Here is a 27,618-nt window from a genome sequence, read left to right as displayed (position 1 = left end):
TTCTGTTTGCTTCCTTCCCATATACAATTCTACATTAAAGCTGTTTGCTGTTTTTAAGTGGGCAATGAGTGACTTCTTAAAATGCAGAACAGATGGAAAACAGTTTTCACTTAAAAAAAAAAAAATCAAGTGGCAACATATAACTAAAAAATGTTTTATCTTTTGGAATCTTCCATATGTCTGAAGAGTTTAAACAATCTTAATATGTTGGAAGGTATACTTTTTCATTTTGGTTTAAGCAAGGAGTAGTTATTGCCTGTCTAAGAGATACTCAAGTATACAGTTACATGTTACAGTGAGGACAAGCTTTGGTTATTGCTTATTATTTTGTATGGTGGTTGCAAAAGCAAACATGACTGTGAGAAAATACGTAGAAGAACTTTGCTTGCTTTTCTGATTACATCAGTTTCAAAATCCATGGAGGATCTGAATTAGTTAATATGGGATTGTCTTCTTAAAAACCGGTTGTCAGCAAGCTCTTGAAAATCAGTCAGTTAAAAAGACTATTGTTTCTTTTGAACTTGTTCGGTTCTTCAGAAAGAATTTTCCTTTTTCTTTTCTGTGTTTATTATATAACACCAGTATTGGTATCTCCTACTAAGTATAGCTCATAGTTCTTCTAGAAGCATTTAGTTTTTCAGCTCAATTATTCATTCTTCACAACTGCACATGCACGTCGCTAGTCAAATCAGGCTGTTCCTTGCTTTTCGTTTGAAAGTCAGTTATATTGTTGCTTGGCTTGCTGTTTCCGATCTTTTCATGCATTGTATTGCTTTTTTAACTGGTTCTTCTGTTTGTTGGAAAACAAGCCTCCAGTGGATAGTAATTCTTTTTGGATAAAATAGATCTGACATGAAAAAGTAATATGTTTTTTCTGATGCATTTTTCTCAGGTATCCTAACTGCAGATGGTATTTGTTGAGAGGTACAAAACCGGTATTTGAGATGTAGGAGATGTTACGTGTTTGATTTTGGGTTTTCCTCTTCCCTCAGTCTTGAGTAAAGGGACAGATTGCAGGTGCAACTTTAAAGAATGATACCTGTGTTATGCTTCAAAATTGAAATATCTTTATTAAAGAGTTTTGTTTTAAAATGCACCCTTACCACAGACTTTAAGCTAGAAATTCTTTAATGCTAATCTTTCAATATATTTACTCCTCATCTTTTGTTGAAGACAATGTTTTGGAGGATTTTTTTTTTTCCTTTTGGTATTGACTGCGTATTCCAGCTCAGCCTCTAAAGAAGCACTGTTCAGTTTTTTTCTTTGACATCTTGCATGTATAGAGTTCTGGTTGATCCACTTGCATGCAAGTTGTCAAGCTCTCACATCTGCCTGAAAGCTTATAAAGAGGTTTTATGTAGATTGCCACCTGCAAGTTCTGAAGTACTTGCCAAGTGCTCACTGTAGGAACATACTAATCGACAGTTTTGTTGGCTTCTAAGGTCATACCATGAACGGTGGCTGGCTGTACTGGAGTTGGGATCAGCTTTCGGAGCCTGTGGAGCCTCTGATGTTAAGACACGGAAAGTCACACTGGGAGAAAGTCTGTTAAGACATAGTGTTGCTCTGAACACAATCCCTGATGTCCAGAACTGCTTTAGAGGCTATGATAGTGGAGCTTGTGTTTAAAATAAAAATACTTTTAAAAATAAATAAATAAATCTGCAATTGCCTTAATACTGGGAGCTCAATCTGCAGCTCTGAAGGTTGATTCAAATGGCATTTCCTCGCTGTGTCCTTACTCTGAAGATTGCTTTCATGATTTTACGTAGAAAATGATAGACAAATTCAAGAGATTTAATAGAGAGGAAGTTACAGAAAGAGGCTGCATCTTCAACACCTGAAATTCTACATTGTGAAGTGTGAGCTCAGGTTATTTTGTTGAAGAGTTCCTGGTTGAATTACAGGATGGGAAACAGCAAGTTAGCTAAAATACTAAGCCAAAATCCACTGCTGATAAACACTGAAAAACTTGTAACACATGATTGTTATTAAATCCTACCTCTAGTCTTTCATACCCTGGCAGTCTGTGCTCCAGACACTGTCCGATGGCTTTTTGTGGTGCAATTGTCAGTACCTCTGGAGTGAACAAAACTACCAAAGAACCAGCAACAACAAAGCATCATTTAGGGGCACAGCTTTCTTGGCTTTGCTGTTGTCTTTGTTGGAAATCCACAGAGAAATTTGTTCTTCATAACTGGTAGCAGGAAGGGAGAAAACAATATTTCTTATTGTTGATTCTGTGAATATAGTTTTTCTGTTGTTGTTTTCCTGACCAAGTATTTCCAAGGCAAAATGGATATTGTCCTCAGCTTGGGCCCATATATAGCTTTTTGTGATGTTTCAGTACAAATTTCCCTGCAGGTTTTAGTATCATACTGTTTTTGTTAGAAGAAGTAAGACTGTTTTATGGTATTGAGATCTCTCCATCTTAACAGAGGCTCCTTGGAAAATGCGTCCTTACAGTGGGGGAGGCTGTGTCTGGATCGGCACCTGAATAATGATTTATTTTTTAACATACATTTCAGCACGTGGGGAGAAAAGCTTTCTGTGTGTATTCTGAGTGAGCATAGCCATTCTACAGAGAGGGAGGTTACAAGTGGGGTGGGGTGGGATGTGAAGCTAAGTGGCTGGGTTTCCTCACAGACCCAGATGGAGCAGTGCAGAGGCGTTCCAGGGTCTGCAGTACCCTGATTTGGGTCGGCCAGCAAACCCCTCAAACAGCCCTTTGCTCTGCATGTGGGTAAGGAAGGGAACAGTGAGTATGGTGGCATGTTTATTTAATCAGCATGCACACCTCTCAGGCTCCAGACGCAGGAAGCAAGGAGGTGGAAATCATGGAAACAGGACTGAACTTTGGTATTTGTGTCTGATTCTCTGGGTCAGAGTAGTTCTTTCAGTTCTCATTTCTGCTTGCTGATATTGATGAAAAGTTTGGTTATGAAAATAAAGACTTATGTTTGTTAGATATAGATATGTAAAGCCCTTAAAAATGTTGTGCTTTAGAAAGCAAGCTGTGAATTACAGCTTTCCCTTTTGTAACGGCAAGCCTGACTTAGTACTTCCTTGTTGATTCCCATCACTAAGTGTTCTGTATGTGCCTATAACTACATAAGTAAAAATGGGAAAGCCATTAGAAAATGCCTGCATTACTTTTTTGGTGGAACTGGGTTCCTAACATGGCATTTCTTTTGAGTATGAAGGTGAGGAGAAAACCTCATTACTGTGGTTCTGGTCTGTTTGACTGCCTGAGACTGGCATCAAATTTAGTAACTTTTTTGTTAACTGAGGCAGGTCTTGTCCTCTTAAGGCTTGAAGCAACCTTTGTTTTGTTTGAGCACCTGATGACTGGTACTGTAGAAAATGTACTATTGTATTTGATGTTATTTAGGAAATGTGGCTTCTGGCTTCTGGATCATGACATGCCTTTTGGATGTTTTTTTTTTCTGTATTCCCTAGTGCTACAGATCTTGTGCCTGTCTACCTACTTCTTCCCTCTGGTCAAATAGTCTTCTGCATTACAGGTTTTCATCAGCTGAACAAACCTATCACAGATGGGTTGGAAGAATTTCAAAAGGAAGGGTTTAATGAGCTATGCACATTAAGGCTTCTATAAAGACATATAAAAGTTTCTTTAAACACATTTAAGGTTTACATTCGGTAAACATGAACTTTAATTGTATTGCAATATATTTTTTTTTAAAATCTGGTCTGAAAAAAGGATCTCTGCAAAAGGTGATAAACATAAAAACCCAAAAGACTGATTACCCGATGAAAACTAAGAAGAATCTTGGATTTCTCATGTAACTGGAAGACCAACCTAATGCCTCTAACTCAATGAAACTTCCCAAGATCCATATTTCTAATAGATGAATCAGTTCTGTGTTAGAGTTTCTGGGTATTGTAAGAGTGGAAGGGTGAATATACTAATTAAAAAAAAAAATTAAAATCCTGCTCTGAACAAACTACTCAACACTGCTACAGAGTGCTAATAATTTTTTTGTTACAGTCATAGTTTCCCCACATATACACACACTCCCCGAAAGAATGTGAAATCAAACTGTTTCTCTGATAAATCTTCTTATTTTAGAGATCTGAGTACCATTTTCTGTTTCAAAGCATTCTGAATGCATGCAAAGGGAAGCTCAGAAGAGCTGTTGGTGTCCATTTATGCAATTTATCTGCTGATGTAGTGCCCTCTCATGGGCTAAAGCTCTAGGGTGCCGCTGTCAGAGACATGCAAGGCTTTTCAGCTGTGTGTATTATTACTGAAATTCATGTATGACTCGTATTTGTCTGCCTTCTACCTGGAGGGCACGCAAATGATGGCTTTTTTACTTACTCAGATAAATGCATTGCAGAATTTGTTTTACTTCTGTTTATGAAAGCTTTATGCTACCACCAGCTTCTTTAAAGAAAATGGATCACTGAGATGTTCTGTCTTGCAGCCAGAGTTGAGTATTTTTCCTTGAGAGGATGCTAGGTTCTCAGTATATGTTCAGTGGCACATAGCAGCTGCACAGCAGCACTAATGCCAGTTGTGACTCCCTTTTCCATTGGCACACTTATACTGGCTACAGCCATTGTCTCGCTTTGCTTTTTGGATACTGGGCAAGTGTGGCGTTTGTACTGTGAGTCATTCACAGAAGATAGATGTGGAATTTTGACGACTGTCTTAATATAAAGCCTTGTAGTTCTGCTTATGCAGTGTCAAGTTGAAAGTAAAAATTCAAGCTTAACATAAGTAACTTTTTTCATTCTCTTGCAAAAAATTGACTGGTGATCTTAATCAGTGTTTTAGATTGGTTTTCATGTAGGTGGTATTTAACAATTATTTCTAGCTACAGAAATGAACAAACCAAAAAAGGTTTGTTTTATTTAGTATTCTTCTCTGTGCATGCATGTATGCAGATAGTGAAGCATGAGAAGATCAAAGGACAAAAGTTTGCACGCCAGATTTACAGTTTGTTAGGCTATTGGATTGGGTGCAGCACCATCCAAATACAGGGGACTGTTCTTGCCTCTTAGTGGCTATTAAATTAGTTTATATTGTAGTTAGCTGGTATGTGTATGTTGTTTGATAATCTGATTTGCTTGCACTTCATGCTAAACAAAATTTGCAAATTTATTGCAAAGGCCATCTCATAAAATGTTAATGTCTTCAAATCATTTGCAACTATGTTGTGTTTTCTTTTAGGTTTTGACAAAGGGAAAGATGATGTGTCACAAAGTAAGGAGGATACAGCACATACTATGTCAAAAAGTAAGGTAAGGAAAGCAACCTTCTAATCTGGCTGGAAAATATCAGTGTGTAAAGGAGTTCTGCATTTTTTATTAAATGCAAATGCATGTAACTTGTATTCTTCAGATTCAGTAAGAGATAAAGATTACATGAAAATCTGCAGTTCAAAATACTGAAAATGTAATGTGGAGTCTTCTCACTGTCATCTTGGGGTGGGAGGTTGCCTTGCCAAATGTAATGATGGGTGAAGGCCAACTCTTGCTACAGAACAGAATTTAAAATCCTTTTAAGCTGTCGGTGAAGAGGCTGTTCACTGAGCTGTAGTAAATCTGCTTATAAGAATGTTAAGGAAACTGTAATTGGAAAAGGTTCAGTTTATTGGCTTAAATTGCCAGAGTAAAACATAGCTAAGTGTACTGTTACCCTGTCTGTACCTCAGAATTCAAGTATAAGGGCCCATTTTGTTGAGGCAATGAGAGTGCAAAGGAAAGCATGCTTAGTAGAATATTAAACTAAGTGTAATTGCTATGCATGTTTATGCTTTGTGGTAGTCTTGATAATAGAAATGGAAAAGGCAGGAGCCAGGGAAATCCATAATCATCATTGTGTAGTCCCAAGAAGGAAAGAACTCACTGAGATGCAGTGAAAACTGAGAACGTCCAAAGTGGACTTGGGAGATGGACACTGCAGCCACCAAAACTGTATCACCTTGTGGTGGCTAAACTTTAAAAAGATAGAAAACATGAACTACCTGGGCAACCAAGAAGGCTCTTTTTATGTAGCAATCCCAGGTCTTTTTTCTCCAGAGCTGTGTTTTGTTCTGATCACAATTATTTACACAAGTAGTTTGCACTAGCGCTCTGACTGAGAATAAAATGTTCTTTTCTGATCGTGTTGAAATAGTAGGTGTGGGATCAGAATTTGTGTAAAAAAGTTATTGTAGTAGCATAGAGAAAAATCTACCATAGCTATCTTTTTCCTTTCCCAAATCCTTTGAAATTTGTAGGTTACAGTTGTAGAACCTGTCAGTTTTAGGACATTGTATAGGCCACTCTGATGCAACCTTCTTTATTTGTTAGCCTATTGTAACTCTTTAAAGTGCTTGAACGTTTTGGTCAGCAGAAGTGCCTGGCATGTCAATGTACTGCATTTTTATCTGGCAATATTTATGTATTTAGAATGTGGAATTCCAGAAAAAAAGATTTTTTTCAATTAAGTGTTGTCATAAAACAGCTGTCTCTTTCTTTTTAACACATTAAAAATTAAAGAGAAGAGGGAAAGGCTGCATTTTGCAGAGGGCGGATGTTGTATATCATTTGATCGCTGAATGGAGTACCTAAGTTTACTGGTTTTATTTAGACATTGCAAAAGGGTAGAGTTGAAAGGCTTTAAATTACCCATCTGTGTGTTTCTTCTGTTTCCTGCTAGGATGTCTGCTGGTTTTTTTAGAGGCAAATATGGTAACAGGCACTTAAACAGATTGTCAGGGTGCAGCAGGCGTGAGCTCTCTACAGGAGGAGGCGAGGACCAGAGCTGAACACAGCTGACTGGCGAGGGGAATGGGGGAGAAGCCTGCTTCTTACCACTCTCGTGCACAGCTCTTGCAATAGCTCTGCTGCAAGGCTGGCACTGCTGTCTGTCAGAGCTGGCCTGGTGCAGGCAGCTGCACCCCTAGGAGACAGAGGGATTGCACTTGAAGTCTTGTCAAAATTTTTTCTGTGATGTTTCATGTGTCAGAGCCTTAGAGAAAAACATTAAAGAGATATTGAAGTTACTGAAAGTGACTTACAAGATTATAGCAACGTTTCCCTGTTTAAATGGTGTCATCAGAATTGCACTGGAGTGAGCAGATTAGTTTCTGCAGCTGATGCTGCAGTTTTGTGGTGTGTAGCTAAGCATTTCAAGCTCTTGGTGTCTTACATCTGACTTGGAATCAAAAAATTTTGAATCTTCCAGCTTTACTGCATCCTAGAGCCTCACTTCTCAGGGAGATCAAGGAAACTTTCTTTACCGTCCAGCTTGCTTCTGATAGAAATATTTATGTTGGCCCAGAAACCTCTAAATCCTTTTTTACTTGGAAATCAAGTTAATACTCTCTCTTTTAACTTGGATTTATTTCAGACTGTATTAATCATTTATCTTTGACTATCCCTTTTTTTTTTTTTTCTTTTCCTTATATGTAATTTTCTTGGTTCTTGCCTTTCCAGGATCATAAGTTTTTCTGTGCTTTGCTGTTGCTTTTCTGTCTTTCTACTGTGAAAGATGAGGCCAATATTCCTGCTTCTCCTAATACATATTTTTCTTCATCTGTATTTTTGCAAATACCACATGTGGGGCTTAATAAGACTAGTGGTTCCTTTATAACCCACAAATAAACTTCAGGCTAATAGGAGGTGGTAACTGTCTGTCACAGCTAGTGGGGATGAAGTAGCAGCCCTTCTTTCTGTCTGGATGGAAAAAGCAGTGATGTGACTTGCCCCGGACATGGTACTGAATGTACCGCACTGGGAGTTGCAGTAGGTTCTCTTAAAATGTTGTCATCTTTCAAATTTTGATCCCATCCACTTCGTGTGGATGTAACACTGAGAAAGTTACTAGCTTAAACACGTACAAATCACTCATCTGTCTCACAGTCTGCTGGACAGGTAAATGTGGACCTTGACTCAGTGTTAGGTTAGTGAGCTTTAAATCTGAGATACTGGGAAAATGAGGTTTTGTAACCTGCGATAGAGGTTTGGGGCTTTTATATGCATGACCTCTACTTTGCATTAGCTTTCTGTTAGTGAGCAACTAGAATATTCATGAACGTTTTGCTTAAGTTGCTCCATTATAGCTTGCATAACGAGTTCATTACCTCTTCTTATGTGACAGTGATAAGCATTTTTTCCTCTTCTGTTATTACATTTGAAGTACTGTATTGCCTTCAACTTCTAGACAGAGGAATTAAATTTCAGGCTTTACATTTATCTTAAAGCTAAATTTTGAGTGTTAAGAATGTATCTTTAACACAAAATGAAGAGGTTTCCTTCATTTTTTCGAGATGTATATGGGAGGTAGAGAATATTTGCTTATCGTTGAAACGATTTTGAGATAAAATTACTTTTTGCCAGTTATTGCACACATCTTTGGCACTACCTAAGTAAACTCCTGTAAAGTCTTAGTTCTGAACTAAAAGCATCAAAGTAGGATCAAAGTTAAATTGCTTTGTTCTTCTTGTAAATGTTTAATTTTTGTTTCTTTGACTTGAGCAACTTGTGTGTTAAGAGTGCTCAAGTGCACTGTTTTTATTACTGCAAGTAAATTTTCTCAAAAATTGCATATTTTTTACGGGCATTTTATAGTATTCCAAAATAAAAAAAATGGTGAAAGTCTATTGCATTGTGGTCTGAGATTTGAAATGACTGGTCACAAATGTTGAACAGCTAGAGAAGCAGTTTTCATAAACTGTCCTTGAATTTACACAGTTTAGAAGGTTGTATTGATTTTTTTTCTCTTTTTTTTGACTAGGCAGGAACTTTGAGTCTATCAGGCTTATGTTTCAGTGCACAAAGAAATGCAACTCTGTAATTTATCTGAAGCTTGTATATAGTGGATACCTACTCAGTGTTGTCTTGCAGTAGGAATGACATAACTCTGTGATACTTTTTTTTTTTTTTTTTTTTAAACCTCTGTATCCCAAGGTGAATATTTGGTGGCTTTAGTTCCCTTTCAACTAGTAGGCAACAGATGCCAAGTAATAAACTTTGAACCTTACAAGATGTGGGGAGAGGTAGGAGGGAGAAATCATGTGGTGCTGAGGCAGCATATTGTCCTGCCATGAGCAAGGACTTGGGTTTCATGAACAAAACTGAGTCTCATTACCCTGTCTGTCGCCACTGTGAGCTTCCCGAAGATGACTTGCGAAGTAATCAGAGTGTGGGATTAGGGAGGAAGGAGCAGAATGAGTGCCATCAGTGGTCGGTTGTACTCTGATGATTTATAGAGCACTGAATGCTAGATTGAAGAGGCTGTATTTTCCTTCATGGGCCACGGGGTAAGTGCCTCTGTAGCAATCCATTCAAAGAAGCTCCATGAAAACTCCATAAATAGGTGGTCAACAGCTCGTGTTACCACTTGTGGTTTGTTTTTTGTGGGGCATGGTGGTGGTGATTTTTATTAAGTGGAGAAACAATAGAGAAGTGAGTGGGAATGGGAACCTTACAAACATAACTGTGTGCTTCAAACACTTTCTAAAGTGCCTGCAATAGTAACATATCCTTGCATCTGTCACTGTCATTTATTTATTATGTGTTTTGTGAATTTCAGTCTGAATCCAAGCTTTTCAATGGCTCTGAGAAGGACATCTCTTTATCTTCAAACAAACTTACGAAAAAAGAATCTCTCAAGGTGAATTAATTTCCATGTAACTTCTCATAGACTATAAGTGCAGTCACATAGTTTTTTAACATATTCTCTAACGAGAAGACAAAAATGCCAACTAGTGATAAGACCTAAGTATTGTGAGAAGTTGTGGTGTTCATTCTTTTCAAATCTTATTGTGCTGTTTACTTGAGTATGGGCTTCTATAATGTGATCTTTAAGATGGCACAAGATTATAGGATAATTCAGGTTGGCAGTGTCCTCAGGACACCTACAGGCAATGAAATGACCAACTGAATGATCAGTTACAATTTGCAATCAGTACCTGTGGTTTTTCTACTGCCTTCTTTCCCCTGTGTTGTGACAAAATAACACTGCTGCAAATTTGTACTGTGGATGGAAAAGTATTGGTGGGTAAAGACTACTGATCAGATAATGTACCTATAAATCTTAATCTAGCCCACATACAGTTTTGTACTTTACACCACAAAAGGAAGCGGGGGAGAGGGTTTGGTTGATTTTTTCCGCCTGTGATTCTAACAGGATTTTAAAGTCCTCAGTAGCAAATTGCAGAAGAATTTGAAATTAGTTATGTCATAGCTGCTCTTGAAATAGACCATGAAAGAGTTCACACCTTGAAGTCAAATACTGTGTTTTAAAGCTGCTACTTTGTATCTGTATTGGAAATTGAATTTAGTAGGTTTTTCCTCAGGTTGTATTGATCAGTATCTTTTTGTGCTCTGATTGCTGGCTTATGGCTGTGGCATTGTAAATATTTTTATTATTATTTACAGGTTCAAAAGAAAAATTACAGAGAAGAAAAGAAGAGAGCTACAAAAGAGTTACTTAGCACTATCACAGACCCATCAGTTATTGTTATGGCTGACTGGTTGAAGGTCAGAATCCAAGTGTGAAACCCGAGTTGAAGGTGTAGCAGTTGCTTGCTGCTTTCTGACCAGAATAGAAAAGGCTCTGTCTTTTACTTGCTGTTAATGTTTTTCTACAAGCACAGCAGCCATTAATTGCATCCCAGGGTCTCTGTGCTCAAATCCTAGGGGAATAAGAGAGGAACCGAACTCACACTTACTGCAGTCACCGTAGTCATATGCATCTTGTGTGTATAGCCATTAACTGCAGACGACTTGGCTTTATGGTTCTTTTGCCCTTTTTATTTTACACTTTGAATTGAAGCTCTGTTACATCCATAACAATAGTGAAAATGGTTCAGTCATATTAGGTAATCAAATACAGATTTCTTTCTGTATTTCTGGTAATTTTCCTTTCCTCTCTTAAGAACTAACTGCCCTCTAATAATGGTACAAAAGGTGAGGAATTGATTTCTCAAAGACAGCAGTCCGTGTCATCAGCTTTAGTGTAGTTTATATATTTGTATATAATACCTTAAATTTGTAAGTATATTCCTTGGAAATTGTACAAGAAAAAAAGATCTGTTACCCATTTTTATAATTAGCTTCAAACAGTAGTTTGTCTGGAAAAAGTTTCTCCAGTTCTTGCAAAAATCAATGTAAATGGGCTAAAACATAGCTCAGAGGTCAAGTTGGCATTCAGTTCTATAGACACAGAAGTAATTAAAATATCCAGAGTTGACAGAATTGATGCAAGCCGTCTAATCAAATTTGCAAATCCAGGGACTTCAAAAGATCTTTTATTTCACATATGGGTGGAAGCTAACAGCTGTTATAAGAGATTTTGTCTAAGAAGTTCACATATATCTGAGTTATTTTGTGAATATCCAGTTTTTCTTATCAGATGCCCTGTTTTCAGAGGAGCTCTCTTTCCAAAGATTATCCTATTGTCATGCTAGTGATAAAATATATTTCAGATAGGAAAATTCATGAAGGTTTCAGATGAATTCTTATACTTCCCATGTCTGGATGTGTGTATACCCATTTTTAGAGTAAGTATTCTTCAAGAAAGAAAAAAAGGTTGAGCACTGAAATTGTACCTTAGGATTGTCTTTGATAAACCTGGATAAACTTTTGATAGACCTAATAAACTTTGCTTGAAATAAAGCCTTATAAATAATTTTAATTTTAATTTTCATTTTGTTAAGGAAGATGGTTTTGGTATTGGCTTTGCTGAGATACGACTGTAACTATTTATCTTCTAGATTCGTGGTACCTTGAAAAGCTGGACCAAGCTGTGGTGTGTACTGAAGCCAGGAGTGTTGCTTGTTTACAAAACCCCCAAAAATGGCCAGTGGGTAGGAACAGTGCTCCTGAATGCTTGTGAACTCATTGAGAGGCCTTCTAAAAAAGATGGCTTTTGCTTCAAACTTTTTCATCCTTTGGAGCAGTCCATATGGGCTATAAAGGTTAGTGGTAGCATATATGGTTCTTAATGGATGACTAGTGTTAGCCAACTATGAGTAAAGGCAACCTAAAACAGATGAACTGCATTTTCTGTTGTAACTTTAATGGTTTGTTTATTCTGAATATAAGCCTTTAGCATCTAGTAGTCTTCATCACAAAAAGTATTCGATTTGTGCTGCTCTTTATACTTAAATAGCTTCAGAAGCGTGGTGTGCAGAGGGATGCCATTAAAGAGGTTAATGCCATCACTAGCAGTCATGTAAGCAGAAGGAATGAGTGTATAATGTTCTATTTTACATCAGTCAAATCTGGGAATTTAGGAGGGAAGTGATTTTCCAAAGTGAAAGAGTTGAGATGTGTTATAAACATTTATTGGCTTCCAACCCTATATTCATGTAATAAAATGTCAGCGTAACTCAATTTGCTTGTAAGAGTAGAAATCTGAATGACTTGCTTGTGCAGTAATAGCTTATATTGTAACTTGTTAGCCAATTGTGTTCCTTTTCAGCTACAGTTTTAGGAAGATAAATGTTTTCCTTCAATTCTGATGTCTGTTTGCTTTGTCATACGTGGCATAAGATTGTGAGTAGCTCTTATCTGCAAGTGTTGAAAAGCACAGTGTGTTCTGCACAGAAAAGGTTTATTTGTTTCTTTTAAGAATCTCTAATGTTTGCTCATTGTTTATAATCCAGTAAACAAACTATTGTAGTCCTTGTTTTGTGTTTGCATATAGAGAAGGGGGTGTGGAAGCACAGCACAAGTGAATGTAATTACCTCCTGAAATGACATCTTCCTTTAGATGAAATTACTGTACATTATTAGGACCCTTATCATAATAAATTAATTATACCCTCTGCAACATACATCTTAAGATAGCTACTAATTGTGAGATTGTATCTTCTGAATCTTAAATTGATATAGAGGTACTGTCACATGTATAGAAAATGCTGCATTGATTTTTGTCTTATCTCAGACTGGGAAGTCAGTCAGCTAGTATGATTCCTGATGTTTGTTTGTGGTCTTTCTGAGTTATCATCATTATTAATGTTACCTACATTTATCAAACTTAGATCAAATCTATTGTAGTTGCTTTGGAATGATTTAATATTGCTTAGGAGAACTTTTCACTAATTAGCGGTAATCACACATTTGCAGAACACAAACTTCATATCCTTTTTCAAAGCTCTACAGGGTTTGGTGTTAATGTGCTATAATTATGTATGATCATGTATACATAGATTGCAGAGTGGTGGCCTGTCTGCAGAAGATGACAAATCAGTCTTATATTTCTTTATTGCTTGGCAATGAGAAATGGATTTGTTTGTTTTTTTAACTAGATATTTAGAATTTAGAGGACATGCCCCACCAGATTTTTACTTTTTTAAGGTAGGTCAAATCTTGAACCTGAACAAGTTGATATTGTCCATTCTAAATGTGCTGAGAGCTGGAGTGGCGTTTGTTCATTTTGGTATGGCTATTTGCAGTTGAGAATTACTGAACTTATTTAGATGAAAGGCCTTGAAGTTTGAAACCTTTTTCTGCCTTTTTTTACCTAGTCAATTATAAAGTTTTAATTACAGATTTATTATCATGAGACAAACTTTCGTAAGTGTAATCGCAATTGACTGATTGACAGAGTAGATTTACCAGAACCAGCCAGGAGCCTAAGGCAAAATGAGCCTTGTTTGCAGTCAGTGCAGGAAGATGACATTGCAAGAAATGCTTACACGGGTATAAGTACTGCAGGAGATTTTCTCACTTGAGCATACTTCCCATAGTGTGCCCTTCTTACAGACTGCAAATTCCCTTCTGCAGTAGTTTGTGGCCAGTCACTTCACATGCTCCCTTAAGCCTGTTGCTGTGGTCTTTGATATTCCTCCTGCACTCTGAGGTAGCTGATGCACTGTACCCTGTTCTGTCCTCTTCATGTGCCTGGTCCTGATGCCATTTCAGTCTTCTGAAATCAATAGCTAAAAAAGTTACTGCAAATAATTTTTCATGAGTAAATTTAGTCAAGTGTGACTGCTTATCAGTCATTTATTGCTTTCTTTGAATGTTCATGGCATTTGAGTTTTATTGGCATGAATATTCTGCAGGAAGTGAACTTCAAAGTTTTTCTTAATCTAGTGGAATTTTTAACTTGCCCATTACCTTGTATTGGAGTAGCTGTACCATCATTCTGCAGGAACAGAGACAATTCAAATAAAGTCACCTAACAAATGGAAACTTGTGTCTCATGTACAGAACACTAAAATCTTGGGAATTGATTTTGAAACCACAATGGGTGATACCAAAGAAAAAACATTCAGTGCTTTTGGAACAGTAATCAATTAGAGGAAATTAAGATCTATGAGCTTGTTATAAGTTATTCCAAAACAAGTCAGCCTTCTTAAATATTAGCTGCAAATTATTCATTGTCTCAATCAATGTATTGTCAAAGCACCTACAGAAGTATAGCTTGCTTGCATTAAAAATAAAAAATAAAAATCAAAATCCCAAACACCAAAACTACACTTCATCTCTACTTTGTACCGAACAAGTATAATGTAGTGTGCCCTGTGTGCCCACAGTATAACCCTAAAGGGCAGATCTCCCGGGCAGAGGCCTGCCCTTAGTCTGTGTCCTGTGACCTGAGAGTTTCGAGGATTTGTGATGGCTGAGGCCTCTGCACTGCGCCGGTGCACCCATGGTGCCACAGTCCCCTCTGTGCCATGTCCCAGCACCTCTCCCACCCCTGCCTGGCGTGGCACTGTGCTGTGGTGCTCTCCCCTTCTCAGGGACCTGGTGAGATTGGAACCTTTTCCCTGCCTGCCCACCCTCAGGGCCAGGAGTGCATGGGGTTATCCCTCCTGGTCCTTGTTACCCGCTAACTCCTCATCCCCCATGACACTGCTTCACCAAAGACTTTTCGTAGGCACACCTTTCTGTCTCCGAGGGGGACTGAGGTTTGGAACCTTGTTTCTAACACCCAAGTTGCTGTTAGTCCATGCTGACTATTGAGGAGTTTCTAAACGTCATTTACACTAGCACTAGCTTGCCTGTATTGCTATTTAAGTGCCACCAAGACTCCTTGTTACCTGCCTCTTGCCCTCAGAAACGTTCTGGCTGTTTCATTGCTTGCTTCTAAAATATCTGCCTTTATCTGCTTTTGCTCAAAACTTCTGCTGGCTTTCCAGTTCCCTCTTCTAAGCCTTGTATTGGCTTTTCATTAGGCTGCTCTGGGGGAAATTGGTCAAGACCAAAATGTGTTAACTCATCAGTTAGGCAGGCTTAACTCAGCTTTCAACAATAGCTTCGAGTATGTTTAATACAGCCCTCTTTGCCTCTCAGTTGTCTTAAAGTTACCATAGGTAAACTTTTTTTGAAGGGGCTTTAAAATGGTTGTTTAGCATTTTATTCCAAAATGAAGCTTGACAGAAGTGGAAAGGTCTTTTGGATTTATTTTTTTTTTTTTTCATTTGGAATGTGAAGAACTTCATAGTGAAAATTAAACGTTGGCATTTCACATACTCTGTGTGTCTTTTTGCCATATATCATGGTGTTCTGCTGATACCCTTTATAGAGAGACTTAAGCATCTAAATGTCTTTTATGGACACGAGCATCATCTTGGGTTTTTTCTTATTTAAATGCCAAGCCTACAGTTAGGCACCTAAATATTTTTGTGGAATTTACTGTATCAGTGGAGAGGCTGAAGGGAAGAAGGAAGGGAGCAAAGGATGAGTGGTTTCTATAGCAATACATAGTGTTTGGGTGGGAGGAGTTATTTCTGTTTTATTTAAGTGTTGATGGACTCATCTGTCTTCTGAGGACAGGCAAAAATGGCAATTCTGGAGCATGGGATGCTGCTGAGACACCAAAGATTGTCACATAAAATAAGCGTGAAATGGATTGCTGACAAACGCCTCTCATTCCCTGCAAGGATTTGGCTTGCCCTTGTGTCTCTGTGCTATGAACTGTGGCTGGAATTGTAGGAATTGATAGGAACCTTTGCTCTCGTCGAGAACGAATGGGTCTGGAGGGGGAAGAGCAAGTTGCTGTGCAAAAATGAGGTCTTCCACGAGGCAGCATTTGTTGTAAATCAAGTCTCTCAAAGCACCCCACAGACGTCTTTCCTTTTGCTTGCTTTCAGCTGAAATACTTAGCTGAAGAGGAAAAGCTTGTCCCTTGTGATCTCTCTACACCCATCTGCAGGAATCACTGGACAGTGAGGGTGACTCCCCCATGACATTCCTCTTGATGCTTTTGTTTTCTTGCTATAAGTAGCATCAGCAGAACATTTCCAAGTTATTATGTCAAGTATTATTTACAAGAAAAAAAAAACAAACAAACACAAAAATTATTTTAATCCCAAAGACCATTCTTTTTAAAGTGGGGTTGAATTGGGAGCTATACTTAGAATGAAGTCTTTGAAGAAGAAATCCAGTAAAAGAGGGCTGTCCACCTTCCCATTCATGTCTTCATTAGATGTTGCTGAGTGACAGTAAATAGCCCGGCAGTGTGTCAGCTTGTTATTATGTTGAATGATAAACTGTAAAAGTGAATAAAATATCTGATGCTTTTGCTTGTTTTGTGTATTTAAAGGGTCCCAAAGGTGAAGCAGTTGGTTCTATAACTCAGCCATTGCCCAGCAGTTATTTGATCATTCGAGCCGCTTCAGAATCAGATGGTAAATAGATATTTGTGCTTTTCTGCAGTGACAGCAGTTAGTTATTAGAAAGAGATGGTTTCAGTTGTCTTACCACATCTGTTGCAGCACTGTGATTGCAGTTTAATCATTGTTAAGGTTCTCCCTTAACTTAGTGCGTTAAGCTATGTTGGTACTAGTAGTTTCTCATGGTTATTAAAGGAAAACTTTGACCTGCAGAAACTGTCTTTGAATTCCTTGCAGTTGTCTTGCACTGGCTGGGTAGAGAAGGGGGAAGGGGTTAGTTCAGATTTAACTATATTAATGTATGTCTAAATACTCAGACTAGTCCCTTTCTAAAGTGCTAATGTGGACATTCTTTCTAATGGAAGCACTTGTGTATTATAAAGTACAGCAGCTGCATACAGTTCCAGTAGTAAAAATTCCCTTAAAATATAGTTTTGTAACTCTCTTAATCACTGGGAAGGTGGTGGTCACTATCAGTGCAACCATCTTCAAAGGTTACAACTGGAAACAAAATTTAAGACTGTAACATTTCTAGCAGCTGCTTTCGTTCTACTGGTTAATTAAGCATACTCCTGCCGTCTTTAAAAATAGGACTATAAAAAATTGCTTTCTGTATTGAAAAATGGATTAGATAAATGGAAAGGAAAAAATAAGGAATGGAAAGAACACATAAATTCATTTAGGTTTTGCAAAAAAAAAAAAAAGAATATCTGCTATTTTATATTGAGATGGCATTTATATGCTATCATAGATTATTTTCCACATTGTAATTGTACTACATAAGTAAATTTTACCAACTGATGCAGTTACTTAGTCTTCAAAATGACAGAAGGGCTGCAGGCAGCTTTGGAGGAATTCAACAGTCAGGGCCTGGGCAGAACCATACTTGCATTCAGGAAGAAATGCTGGAATATGCTGTAACAGAATCATGACTTACCTTGCTTATCCTACCCTGAAGCATCCATTGTACCAGAGCTGGGTAGTTGTGAGTTGTTTCTGCCTCCGTCAGATTATAAAATCCAGTGCATGTAACATGGAACAACTCTGAAATGTGTTTTCAAAGGCAATGTAAGCAGACCCAGGATTGTGAAATTAGGAAATTGAAGTTGTGTAGTTCAGTTAATTCTTATGTTTTAGTCTAACAATATATTTATCTTTAGGCAGGTGTTGGATGGATGCTTTGGAGCTGGCACTGAAATGCTCAAGTTTGCTTAAACGTACAATGATTAGAGAAGGTAAAGAACATGATTTGAACTCTTCAGCAGACAGTACTCATGTGTCTCTCTATGGTCTGCTTCGCGCTAACAACTTGCACAGTGGAGAAAACTTACCGTAAGTGAATGAATTGCTAAACCTGATTGTCCTTTTGGCAGAACTTTGTAGTTGTAACTTCTACACAGGGAGAATCTCTTTCTAAGGTTGCAGTTCTTCTTGCTCCTGAATTCTCTTTATATGTCTTATTTGCACTGTGGTTTATATTTTATGTGGATAAAACAAAAAACAACGCCTTTTTTCCAGCAAGGTGGATACAGAGGGAAGTTTGGCTCAAGGAACTCAAAGTTGAGTATCGTATCAGTAAGTTTAAGTACTCAGTTAAACTATTAAAGTTTTAATTCTTTGTATCTTGATCTCATATTAGCTTCACCTTAAAATAAGTAGTTTAGTACATGTGACAAAAGTCATTAGATGTGAACATAAGTTGCTATTCTTTGGTTAAAGAAATTAATAATCATATTTATTTAAATTGGTTTCAGCATGTCTCAGCTTTGAATCATCGGATGGTTGAATAATGATTCATTCACCCTACTATTATATAAAATGAAATGCACATAAGTTGAATTATCTGGTATCACTTGGTATGTAATATCTGAGTGCCCTTGAGTAACTCAGTTTATTTCAATAAATACTTTCAGCCGGATTTTGGGGAGCTTAAGCTTTTGTAGAAATACATTATTAAACAAGCACGGTGAACAAATGGTGTTTCCAAACATTCCAATTGTGGTACCAAAGTGTATTAGAAAATAGAAAAGATTTAGTCCATTACTTGAAATAACTGGATCTGAAGCCTGCACAGTTTCTCTCAGTAATCTTCTACCAATTTGATGCACTTTCAGGTGGTTGTAAATTTATTTCAGGTAAATTCTCCTAGCGGAGAACATTTAGCTGCCCATCTGCTTTTTCTGTGTGGGCAGGAATTTTGTACTGCTGTACAGAGTATGCTCCTGTATTTGAGATAAAGACCCAGACTGGGAGAAATGCAATTCTCTCTGACATAGATCATCTGAGAAAAGCACAGCAAAGGCAAGTCACTGCCCCGGGCCCAGATTCAAGGCCCTATACAGGTGACCAAGCAGGCTCTGCTACAGCTTTGCTCCTTCTTTTACCTCATGGAAACAGTGAAGCTGCTGCGTACAGTTCAGCTGGAGACCTGTACTCATGAATAGTAGCTTAATATCAGCAGCTGGCCCAGATTATAATTACAGCAGTTAGCCGCAACTGTTAAATTTAATTAAGACTAATGGTTTAATTAAGTAGATCTTTGGTCATAGTGTATTCTGAGAGTATTCAGTATGCTTAACTATCTAAGCAACAAAACCTGCAGACCTGGTTTAATGGTGTTGGCAGGAGTGCGAGAAGAAAGGTGAAAGCAATTTTCGCTTCAGCGGAGAGGTAGCTCAGAAGGGCAGGGCCAAGGGGCATGTAGTGAATGGGGCTACAACTGGCTGGCGACCAGTTGCCCGTGGTGTTCCTCAGGGCCCACTCCCAGGGCCTGTTCCGTTCAGTATTTTTGTTAGCAAGTTTGATGATAGTACGGAACTGGGAGGTGCTGTTAACTCTCTGAGGGGACAGGAGGCCTTGCAGAGGGATCCAGATAAATTAGAGCATTGGGCAATCATCGATGGCATGAAATTTAACAAGGCCAAATGCCAGCTTCTGCAGCTGGGACAGAGTAAGACTGGACACAGGTGTAAATTGGGAGAGGAGTGGTTGGAGACCCCAGCACTGCGTGGCTCTGGGGTGCACTGAATACACCTTGAGTGTGCTGTGTGCAGTTCTGGGCTCCGTAATTGTAAAAAGGCTGTGAAGGTCCTCGAATCAGTCCAGAGGAGGGCAGCAAAGCTGGTAAAAAGGCTGGAAGAAATGTCCTGTGAGGAGTGGCTAAAGGACCTAGGGTTTGTCTAGCTTGGAGAAAGAGGAGGCTGAGGGGCAACCTCACTGTTCTCTCCAGCTTCCTGAGGAGGGGAAGTGGAGAGGGAGGTGCTTCTCCCTGGTATCCGTTCCCAGGACTCGTGGGAATGGCTCAAAGCTGCATCAGGGGGTGTTCAGAATTGACGTTAGGAAATGTTTCTTTACTGAGAGGGTTCCTAGAGAGGTGGTTGATGCCCCAAGGCTGTCAGTATTTGAGACAGTTAGACAATGCCCTTAATAACATGCTTTAATTGTTGGTCAGTCCTGAAGAGCTGAGGCAGTTGGACTAGAAGACCGTTACAGGTCCCTTCCAATGGAACTATTCTAAACTTGCTGTGTTTGACAGTTCAGTGAGAGGAGTACATTTTATATGTTTGCAGCAAAGTGAATTTGATGTTGCTGCCATATCAGGCTCTATACTGGCAATTTTAGTGTGTATTTTACTAAGATCCTGGTTTGGAAACACGAAATTGTGTGAAGCTGAAGATTCATTTAGCTTTCTTTTTTTTTTTTTTTTTTTTTTTTTTTTTTTGGTAGGTTAAATGACAGTGAAATTGAAAGGCATCACTTTAAAGATCAAGATATGTACTCTGACAAATCCGATAAGGAAAATGACCATGACCACGAGGAATCTGATAATGATGGATTGGGGAAAAGCGAAGAAAGTGATAGTGACACATCAGAGCGACAGGATGATTCTTACATTGATCCAGAACCAATTGATGTCAAGGAAACTACTTATTTAGAACAGAGTCATGAAGAACTTGGGGAGGTAAAAGTGCTGTTAATGCGGTGAACAAGCAGCTTCTTCAAATAGCAAGCTGATATTTTAGGGGTCAGACTATGCTTGAAAGCTGACTTGCAGGATTGTCTTTCACGTTTTCAGCAATAATGGGGGAGAAAGTTCTGTTTACCCATGTTACACTCTGCTTTTCCACCCTTGTGCTTGTGGTTTGTTTTTTTTTACATTTTTTTAGATTTTTACAAAGGTAATGAGACTGTCTGCAATAGCTCAGACAGAAGGTGCTCAGTTTGAAAGGGCCACCTGGAGCAGAAGTTGACCATGTCTACCTGTCTTTTTGTTTGGTTGATTGTTTTTTTTTTTTCAATTGACTTACTCCTGTTCTTTTCTTCAAGTAAAAATCTTCAAGTTGAAGATTGTAATTCAAGCTGACATGTCTTTTTCTACTGCAAGAGAGGAGTTAAGCAGCCATGGGGTCTCCAGAATTCAGTGGAAGGCTTGCTCTGTTTCTGATGTCACCTTGCTTGCTAATATGATGCCCTAGAGCTCCCATTCCACTTCTGCAGGTTATCTTATGTATCTTCACAGGGATTTGCATGTTTTACTTGCTATAAAGATAACTTCTGTTACTAAAGTTTTGGTTAAGATAATTTTTTTTTCATAAATCTCCCCTTTCTACAAGTGCTAACTATGAGATTTTTTTTTTAAATTTTTTTTTGTCTTTTTTTTTTATGTCTTTGGGGCATAAATACTTTGTGCTTTATTACTCTAGAAGAAACAGTAGTTTAGGGAAAGTTGAAGAGTTTAAGTTAACAATAAATTATTGAGTGTGTGTTAGAACTGTTCTGGAAAAAGGGATGGGTTTCCTACAATTTTTACTTTTGATTTCAGAAACTGTAAGGAAGAACATATCCCTTCTTGGACAGAAAGGAGCGTATTGGAGTGTGGCTGCTGGTTTTGCTCACTTACCCCTAAGTAGTGGTTTTCTTTATGGAAAACCACTCATACTGTTGACTGGTCATGGCAGTGAGAAGCATAAACATGGCAGCTTTCGTAGTGGGGAAAACGTGGTAGAATGAACAGCCCTTTGCTATATTAAATTCTGCACATGAGAACACAGGGTAACGTACTTGATGCCTAGGAAAGGACTAAGGGAGGATTTCTGAACAACATTCTACCTAAAATTTTTCTGGTTTATGGCCGATGAAAACAAATGTGTTTTTTAATGGTGAAGAGTGTATCTATCATACTTTGTTAAAGATGTAGCCTAATATTTAGATAAACTTGATTTTTCTCCCACAGTTGCTTCAGCTTCTCAGAGTCGTGCATTTTAAGTAGCTATTTTCTATTCTTGTTGCATCCTTAGAATATATTGACCTGTCTCCTGGAGGATATTGTTTTTTCCCTTTCTGTAATCAGTTTTTTGTTCATCCTAGGCAGGGGAGGCTGCTCAGACAGAAGTAGTGTCAGAAGAAAACAAAAGTCTGATCTGGACGCTACTGAAGCAAGTCCGGCCAGGAATGGACTTGTCCAAGGTTGTACTGCCTACATTTATCTTGGAACCTCGTTCTTTCCTGGACAAGCTGTCCGATTACTACTACCATGCCGACTTTCTGTCCGAGTGAGTCAATCCTATTTCTGGTTTTTCTTCTTTTCCTAGCTCAAATGGAGTCACAGTGTATACTAAAACATTTGATCCAGTCTACTTAAACAACATTGTAGACTGCTTAGAGTTTGAATGTTTGTCTGACAATTTATCAGTCATCAGATATCCTTGTTTTCTGAAAGCTAACTGCCAGAGAGCTTGAAGTCTGGCCACTCTTAGTACTTTAATAGCAATTGTCTTGCAGACATTTCTGCTTTAGCTTTTGGAGACTAGTTAGAAGACTTCTCCAAATTAGTTTATTTTTTTTTTTCTCTAGGAGGTGTTTCAATACAGTCTTAAGTTCTGTTCAGATTTATAGTTGCCTGCTCAAATATAGCTAATAAATTAAAGACTGTAAATTGGAATATTATTCAACTCCTGAGTTCATAATGTATGTAGGCCAGTTTTATAAAGTAGTATCTCATAAATGGAAGAACTTCAGTGGGGGTGGAACAGGATTTAATGTTACAAAGAACAAACTCAGTTATGAAAACACCATTTCTGATTTTTTTTTGTGTGTGATTTCCATTTTCAGACAACTGTTTGAAAACTTTGAATTTGATGCAGTCAGGCTGAAAGTTTTACAGTAAAGTCACAAAACTTTTGTTTTAGTTGGCTCCTAGATTGATGATATATCATAACGATTGATAGTGTGTTATAACTGAAACAATATTGATATTTGATCTGTGCATTCTGTTTGTTTTATAGAGCTGCTCTTGAAGAAAACGCTTACAACCGCATGAAAAAAGTAGTGAAGTGGTATTTGTCAGGATTCTACAAAAAGCCAAAGGTGTCCTCTCACATATTGTTTTGTCTTTACTTTAGTCGTGTCTAATTTGAGGGCTTAGGGATGTGCTGGAGTAAGTTTTTTTCTTTTTAAGTTACATTGTTACACATTTTTCAAAAGCAAAGTTAAGTTTTTGTTACTTGCACAAACGCATCAGGGACCTTTGTGGTCCCTAGCCATGCTTAAAATAGACTATGTATTGAATTGGGTTTTTTTCCCTTGGAGCAGAAGTTGAACTAAACATTTTGTTGAGCCAGTTCTGTGTGTACCATTCTCCAGTGATAACATGCTACCCTTGGAGGATTATTCTTTCCACTACTTCATTTAGCTTTACACTCTGTAATCTTTATAGTCATGTTGGTGGGAAACAGTTTTGAAAGAAGAGAACACTTATTGTCTAACTTCAGACAAAAGGTCTGTAATAATTCTCCTACCAAAAAAAAATCTTTTTTTTTTGTTTGTCCTTATTTGTATCCTGGAATAGGTCAGCAGGTATACTAAATCTATGCCATTTTCCTTAGAATGAGGAATAGAGTAACTGAGCATAATATTCAAGTGATGAAATCAAGTACAATGTACTTTAGTATATACATTAAGACTATTTTTTGTGTGTGTGTCTTCAGTAGCAGCCTGATAAAGCATTTTGTGAGTTTCTGTACCTGCATTGTACAGCTACTGTCTGTTCTCTTTCTCTTTAGGGACTAAAAAAGCCATACAATCCTATACTTGGTGAGACTTTCCGCTGCATGTGGATTCATCCAAGGACGAATAGCAAGACTTTTTACATTGCTGAACAGGTAGCTGCAATAACCAGAACATATTTTTAAGAAAAATAAACTTGTTGCATTTTTGTGTTAGCCAAATGATGTAGTAGTTTCAGAAAAAGTATTAAAATGTTTGAACAGTAGCCTGAAAGCTCTCCAGGTGAGCATAGTCTTTTATAGGTGTCTCTTTTAAGTGTGTCTTCCTACTAGAGAGACAGAGGGAAAGGTGTTTTCAGCATTTCTGTTCCCTCTCCAGTTAAAAGTCAGGTGCTAATTTCTTAACTCTAGAAATTTGCTGTTTGCTTGATCTCTATCTCTAAAGATTAAGATTATATGTAATATAATTATATATTAAATGTATTCTATTATGTGCAGCTTGAATTTTGCATTCGGTCATTATTAGCTCAAGTTTTATACTATATTGCATGTTTTTGATTTGATGGTTGGTTTAGGGTTGTTTTTTTTCAAATATGTGGATTTTTTTCAACAGGTATCACATCATCCTCCAATATCTGCCTTCTATGTTAGCAACCGCAAGGATGGTTTTTGCCTTAGTGGTAGCATTCTGGCCAAATCAAAATTTTATGGTAAATAATATTTTCTTTGCTTGTACCTTTATTAAGGAGTATTAAATTGGTACAAATGAGCTGTGTTTTGTGGATGAAAGAAGGCTATAGAAGAATCAAAGTTTTGATCATTGTATTATCCTTTCCTTAGAAAGTTTTTCCTATTGGTCTTTGGAATTTATATTTCTATTTTTGGAGTACTTTAATTTTTAATTGGAGACACTGTATTATAGTAGCTTCACTAGACAGGATAGATTGCAATGCTGAATGTACTGATGTTCTTAATTTTATTGCTCAGTTATTAGGAAAAGTTAACTGTTGTCTTGCAGAGTGAGAGATGTGACTTTTTATCTTTGAATTTCAGGGAATTCATTATCTGCCATACTGGAGGGAGAAGGACGGCTAACATTCCTAAATAGGGGAGAAGACTATGTAATGACAATGCCATACGCTCATTGTAAAGGTAGTGAGGGTTTTTTCATTCTCTAAATGGCAAATTTATGAGAACAGAAGTTTATTATTTCTAAATAGTATACTGTGTTGGTTTAGAGTTTGTCATCTGAGAAAAGTGTTCTGAGCTTTTGTAGCATATTTTATCAGAAGAAATGCATCTGTTTAAGCAATGATCTATTTTTTGGCACAGAAAGATTATTTTTTTCATAAATAGCAAAAGCATATATATGGCTGTCATTACCTGGCAGTAATTTTCTGTTTGAGTTGCTTTTTTTAAAGAACAGTGTTGAGCTTTTCCAGTATTTTCCTCTTGTAAACATAAAAGGCAATGTAGTATCTACACCTCACTGTGTGATTTGACTGTAAATCATGACCATTTACCTTTAGTTTCATTACAGGAAACTACACAATAGTTTGTAAAATTTTCTGGAAGATCAGTAGTACAAAGGACATTGCAGAATTGCTGATTTTTAAGCTGTTACTTATTCAAGTTTATCTACTCTTGCCAGAATTCTTTTTCAGAAGCCTCATAGTCAGCAACTATAATATTTTCTTCATTTGAGATGTATGAAAATCAATTAGCAGTTAAAAAAAATTGGCATTAGTTTGGTAAGCTCCTCTTTTTACGTTTCATGGATATTTTTAATACTGGATTTTTTTTCATGGCTTTGGTGACAAAAATAATACTCAACAATTAAAAAGCACATAACATATATGTACATACATTCAAGTCAAAAGAGTAGGAGAACTAGTGTGACTAATAAAGCTGATGGAGAGGGAGAAAGGTAGAAGAACATGAGGAGAAGGAGAGTGTGCGCGGTGAAAAAAACATACATGCACATGCATCCACTGTGTGTAAAATCTATCCAGTGTTTCAAATGCTGGATTGCAGGGGGAAAGATAGTAATCATGGGAAAGAAGGTGTAGTCAGCATTGTCAGCTTTGTACTTCCAAAAGTCTTTAGGGAGGTGATCAGAGTTGTCTTACATTGGTTGTGCATGATTGTCTTTACCTGTGGTCTGATTGTACATACTGCTTCTGTTCAAGTGAAGTTTTTGTTTGCTCTCTTTGTCATAGAGTTATTTTCCTGTCTTAACCTCAAAAGCTTCTCTCCTCCAATCATCTCCAATCAAACTTAATACAACCCTTGCTAAAGCCAGCAGCATACACTACCAAAGATATGTCTTAAACCATTTTTCCTGCTTATCTGTAATTCACTTAGATCTTTTTGTTTCTGTTTGGATTATCTTACTTGGCAGAAGGATCATGCTTATCGTTAGGAAAGGTCATCTGAAAAGGTGATTTTTCCTTTGGCACAGACGTGTTTACTGTAGGAATTGTGCCCAAAGAACTTAGGCTTTTTGTCTGCTCAATTATAAATATTAACTTTAGTTGGCGCTTTTTTTTTTCTTTGGCAGGAATTCTATATGGCACAATGACCTTAGAGCTTGGGGGAACAGTCAACATCACCTGTGAGAAAACTGGCTACAGTGCAACAATTGAATTCAAACTGAAGGTTAGTGTGGTGATTTGACCTTGGTTGAATGCCAGGTGCCCACCAAAGCTGCTCTATCACTTCCCTCCTCAACCAGACAGGGGGCAAGAAAATGTAATGAAAGTCTTGTGGGTAGAGATAAGGACAGGGAGATCACTCAGCAATTACCATCATGGGCAAAACATACTCGACTTGGGGAAATTAGTTTAATTTATTACCATCTAAATAAGAAAAAACACCTTCCCCCCACCCCTCCCTTCTTCCCGGCCTCAGTTTTACTCCCGATTTCCCTCCCCGCTCCCCGCAGCGGTGCAGAGGACGGGCAGTGGGGGCTGCGGTCGGTCCATCCCACGCTGTCTCTGCTGCTCCTTCCTCCGCAGGGGGAGGCTCCTCACACTCTGCCCCTGCCCCAGCCTGGGCTCCCTCCCACGGGGCGCAGCCCTTCAGGCACAGGCTGCTCCAGCCTGGGTCCCCCGCGGGGTCACCAGCCCGGCCAGCAAACCTGCCCCAGCCGGGGCTCCTCTGCCCACGGGGCCACAGGTCCTGCCAGGAGCCGTCTCCAGCCTGGGCTTCCCATGGGTTTAGTGGGGAAAAAGCAGCAGTCTGTCTTCTCTCAAACAGTGGCAAAAGTGTGTGTCTAGGAAAGTTAAGAACAGGGGAAGTGTTTAGTGATATGATCAGTGGTTCAGGTATTTTGTGTGGTTGTTGTTACATACATTGTTGATTTTTAATTCTCTGAAAATGTTCGGGGTCTTTTTTAAACTCCTGGAAAGCCCTTGGAGGAGAGCTTAGCAGGTTCCCCTCTTCCATCCTGGGTAAATTTTAAATTGCTCGTGACACCTCGAGTAAAGATGATGCGTAAAGCTTTGGCTGACATTTATATCAGCCTAATGCCAGTGCTGTTTACATGGACTATTTTTAGCAGCTTGCATGCTGTAGGAGCACCTCCATTCTCACAAAAGCTAAACAAAGGTTTCTAAACTACTTATAGATGGCTTGCACTGCTCAAATAGGTTTGCCATCTTTAAGGCAGAAACTGATTTAAAGCTGAAAAAATAGTTAAGAAGTGTGCACGTGGAGAGGGAAACAGTATTCAGCTGAAATTATAGAAATTATAGGGGAAACATAAAAGTTAGGAGGCTGTGTTAGTTGGTATTTTGACTCATCCGCCCATAGGGTACATGTGCAGACTATCAAAAAGGCTGAAGAAAATTCTTGGCAATCATTTTTGTTCTGCCTTCTGCAAGAGTTAATCTCCAGTAACAAATGGTGCTTGGCAAAGTGATGAAATTAGTGTAGCAAATTATTGTGTCCTCCACTGTATCACTGTTTTCTGCAATATATTCAGTTTTCTTTCACACATTTCTTAGACAATGCTTTTGCTTAGCAAA

At 38.1% G+C, this 27,618-nt stretch overlaps 1 protein-coding gene across 6 annotated transcripts in view; it reads left to right on the top strand.

Annotated features, from left to right (window-relative positions):
* Positions 1-27,618, top strand: part of OSBPL8 (oxysterol binding protein like 8) — a 93,601-nt gene that overhangs the window by 56,521 nt on the left and 9,462 nt on the right. For all 6 annotated transcript variants that reach the window (XM_055712791.1, XM_055712790.1, XM_055712794.1 and 3 more), the window contains 13 exons: positions 5,198-5,268; positions 9,548-9,628; positions 10,396-10,497; positions 11,733-11,936; positions 16,517-16,601; positions 17,747-17,918; positions 20,313-20,547; positions 21,954-22,138; positions 22,871-22,952; positions 23,648-23,746; positions 24,204-24,300; positions 24,644-24,742; positions 26,151-26,248. In XM_055712791.1, the coding sequence (XP_055568766.1) occupies positions 5,198-5,268; positions 9,548-9,628; positions 10,396-10,497; positions 11,733-11,936; positions 16,517-16,601; positions 17,747-17,918; positions 20,313-20,547; positions 21,954-22,138; positions 22,871-22,952; positions 23,648-23,746; positions 24,204-24,300; positions 24,644-24,742; positions 26,151-26,248 (1,610 nt within the window). The remainder of the gene's footprint in view (positions 1-5,197; positions 5,269-9,547; positions 9,629-10,395; positions 10,498-11,732; positions 11,937-16,516; positions 16,602-17,746; positions 17,919-20,312; positions 20,548-21,953; positions 22,139-22,870; positions 22,953-23,647; positions 23,747-24,203; positions 24,301-24,643; positions 24,743-26,150; positions 26,249-27,618) is intronic.

This window comes from Falco cherrug, chromosome 5 (genome assembly GCF_023634085.1).
Source record: "Falco cherrug isolate bFalChe1 chromosome 5, bFalChe1.pri, whole genome shotgun sequence".
Classification (NCBI taxonomy): domain Eukaryota; kingdom Metazoa; phylum Chordata; class Aves; order Falconiformes; family Falconidae; genus Falco; species Falco cherrug.
The sequence above is the reverse complement of the archived record's forward strand: the minus strand, read 5'-3'. Positions and strand labels throughout refer to the sequence as shown.